General features: G+C 39.4%; 1 protein-coding gene across 2 annotated transcripts in view; it reads right to left on the reverse strand.

The window, feature by feature from the left end:
• The window catches only part of proca (protein C (inactivator of coagulation factors Va and VIIIa), a), an 11,792-nt gene that overhangs the window by 4,458 nt on the left and 4,071 nt on the right, over window positions 1–3,263 (reverse strand). For both annotated transcript variants that reach the window (XM_050074948.1, XM_050074949.1), the window contains exons 6-7: window positions 2,353–2,463; window positions 879–1,019 (exon numbers count right to left, since the gene is read on the reverse strand). In XM_050074948.1, the coding sequence (XP_049930905.1) occupies window positions 879–1,019; window positions 2,353–2,463 (252 nt within the window). The remainder of the gene's footprint in view (window positions 1–878; window positions 1,020–2,352; window positions 2,464–3,263) is intronic.

Below are 3,263 nucleotides of genomic sequence, written 5' to 3' on the forward strand. Positions count from 1 at the left end.
TCACGTTTTAACAGGTCTGACGCTACTATGCGCCCCGGCTGTATCTAGGCTAACGGCTAACATGCTAACTATTATTTTTATGTCACTAGTCACTTGAAACAAATTTAGGATGATAGGAGACAGGTTGAAATAAACCGAAATTTCCCTTTAAGGTGCAACACACAACAGAGCGCCGGTCTGCTATTAGCCACCGCCAAATAGCTAATATATATATAATTTATTACATGATTATTTTGGTACAAACATTTACCCGCCAATGTGGCGGATAGCCTTCTGAGATTTAGTCGCCAAATGGAAAATCTACCCGCATTTGGCGCTTGGCAGATGTTAATTTTCAGCCCTGTCTACGGCCAACAGAGAATCCAAATAAGGTGAACGTGGGCTGTCTCTCAATCACTTACTCACTAAGCAATATATCCCATCATGCATTGCTCCAAAGGAACGAATGGACTGTACGGGACAGACACCGAGACAGGCGAGAGGAGACAGAGCAGCTCGATTACAACCTGCTGTTAATGTTTAACTTTGTTTTACCTTCTTGTTCTTTGCCGTGAAATAAACACTTTAATGTGAAGTCGTTGGTCCTGAAGAGATGAAAATAAATCGGCTGATCTTCTTCAGTGCTTCACAGTTACTGTACAGAGCAGGGCTAATAACGCTGGCTAATGTTAGCAAGCTGTGTTTAACAGCGTAATGTGTAACGTTACACATTAAATTCATCACATATAACATCACATGTAAAACAAACTTCAACATGACAAAGGTTAAACAGGAAATTACTGCATCAGCAGGACAGGTTGCAGTCACACTGCTGTGTCCTTCTGTCTGCCCGCCCGTGTTAAGTTATTAATATGTTACACTTTTATAAATGTTCTTACCTTTCGGGCCACATTTCTTGGAGTCGTCGTTTAGTACGTATCCGCTCACACAGCTGCAGGTCCTCGACAGGCCGTCCTCGCTCTCCCAACAGTCATGGTCACAGCCGCCATTATCCACCGAGCAGTTTGTGGCTGTTTGAGCTGAACAACAGACGATTATCTCAGTTTATATATTCAACATTTCCGTAGGACATTGTTTTATTTCACTGTGATGATGAACGCGATCCGTGTCAGGACTGTTGGTCTCAAAACTATAAACTGATTATTCAAGAAAACAATCAGCAGATAAATCTTTAATGCAAATAATTATTAGCTGCAGGTCTATGAGGCATTAATTTGCTGTTGTGACTTAAATCAGGATTTAAATCAGTCCTCACAACACTAATTTTATAAAGTGGCTTTTAATTCGTTTTATTCTTTCTTAGTTGCACTGTGTATTTTTACTTTTCATTTCTGTGAACTTGTTTCTGAAAAATAATGAATAAAGAATATTTATTATTATGATATCATCTCTTATTACATAGAAACACTGATTATAAGTTTGGTATAAACACACTGGACCATGATGACATTGTGTAGTTCTGAAAAATGTTAAAGTTTAAATTGTTGTAATTATTATATAGCTGAACTTCTCAGAATCTTCTTTTCATTAAATACAGTTCTTCTTCATTTTAAGAAGTTGCTTCTTTAACTCCGTTATTTTTTGTTTCTTTGAGGTTTTTATATCATCCTGTAGCTTCCTGTTAGTGTTTCTTTGTGTTGTCAAAAGCTGAAAATTAAAATTTTGCTCTTAGTGCGAATGTTTTATCATTAAAATGTTATTTCCCTTGTGACAATGACGTTGCTACGTATAAACCTACGAACTTCTGCGGTTCCTTAAGTCACACAATAAAACAAACTACAGCTTCAGGAAGTGCTGTCTGACATCAAGACAAAGAGGTAAAATAATCTTCATACAGTGTACACTTAAACTGATGCAGGTTTTTTAGCCTGTCCACAACCACCAAGCTCCTTTGACAAAAAACAGTAATTTTACATTGCAAAACAGGCGGAGCTGCTGGATCGTTAGTTTGTGTCATTGTGTGAGTTTGGGAACTAATTTACTGTTGGTCCACAGCATCAGCCTGCTTCTTAAACTGGCAGCGTGCTGACTGCCATCTCATGTAGGTAATACGCAGACTGTGGATGTACGGATGTGTTTATCAGTACAAACGCAGTATTATATTATATTGAATCCTAATGTGTCTTCACCTGGTTGATTAAAGGTTTAATAAATCTCCAGCAGAAACGTCAGGTGCGTAGAGCAGCAAGACTTTATACCACTGGAAACAAACAGCACCCACAACCCGGCGTCACTCTCACTTTTAAGCGCACTTTCTGCACGTCTACATTGAAAACAACTGATCTGAGTGTGTGTGAACGGGCCCTGAGAGGGAACTAAATCATCACATACTGTATGTTGTGTATCACTCACGCTGGTTGCAGTATTTGCCTTCGTATCCAGGTTGACAGCGGCAGGCGTAGGCTTGGTACAGATCCACACAGGTTCCATGGACACACATGTTGGCGGCACACTGGTTCCCATCTGAAACACAGTCAGGTCCACATGAGTTAATTTCCCACAATGCCCTGAAGGTGGCGGCTCAGAGACCAAACTGTCCACACGGGAGAAAGCTGCACGCTGCAGTTGGAACCAGTTTGACCAGTCACATAGTGGGGACAGAAAACAAGACATGATTCAGTCACAGCGACAGAAACATTCATATTCGGTGTTGTGTTTTTCTGCTTCGTTCATGTGACATTAACAACAAACTGTTTCCAGAACAGCTGGAAGTGCAGGTGTGTTTGTCTCCATCTGGTTTCACTTTGTAACAAACTGCTTCAACTCAACAAAAGCAGCTAATCAGGCCGTTTATCTGGTGAGGCTACGAGGTTCACACTCACCTTCAACACCTTGGAATAATTCTTAAAACACTCAAATCAGATTCATGTTTTTCCTGCCGATGTTTTGTAAATGCATTAAAGTCCATCTACTGAAAAAGATGAAAGTTCCAGATTTCAAAGTTACATCATGTCGATTACTTTCTCTCCTGTTAATCTGCTCGACAATGAAATCACTGATTAAAAACATGAACATATCTGCTTCAGTTTTGTAGTTAGAGTCATTACTAATACGTCCTGGTGTGGTTGTTATTTAACTTCCATAATCTTCACACATTAATATTTTGGTGGTATAGTATCTGTGCTGGGTTTACTCTGCTGAAAAAAACAAGAAGAATCAGGTCCAACATCATAATAAGGGAAACCTGTTTTACCCTTAAAGGTTTTTAAATGTCTCATAAGTCAGACAATGTTTTTAAAGGGATAGTGCACCCAACTCATAAG

The sequence above is a fragment of the Epinephelus moara genome, chromosome 21 (genome assembly GCF_006386435.1).
Source record: "Epinephelus moara isolate mb chromosome 21, YSFRI_EMoa_1.0, whole genome shotgun sequence".
NCBI classification, from domain to species: domain Eukaryota; kingdom Metazoa; phylum Chordata; class Actinopteri; order Perciformes; family Serranidae; genus Epinephelus; species Epinephelus moara.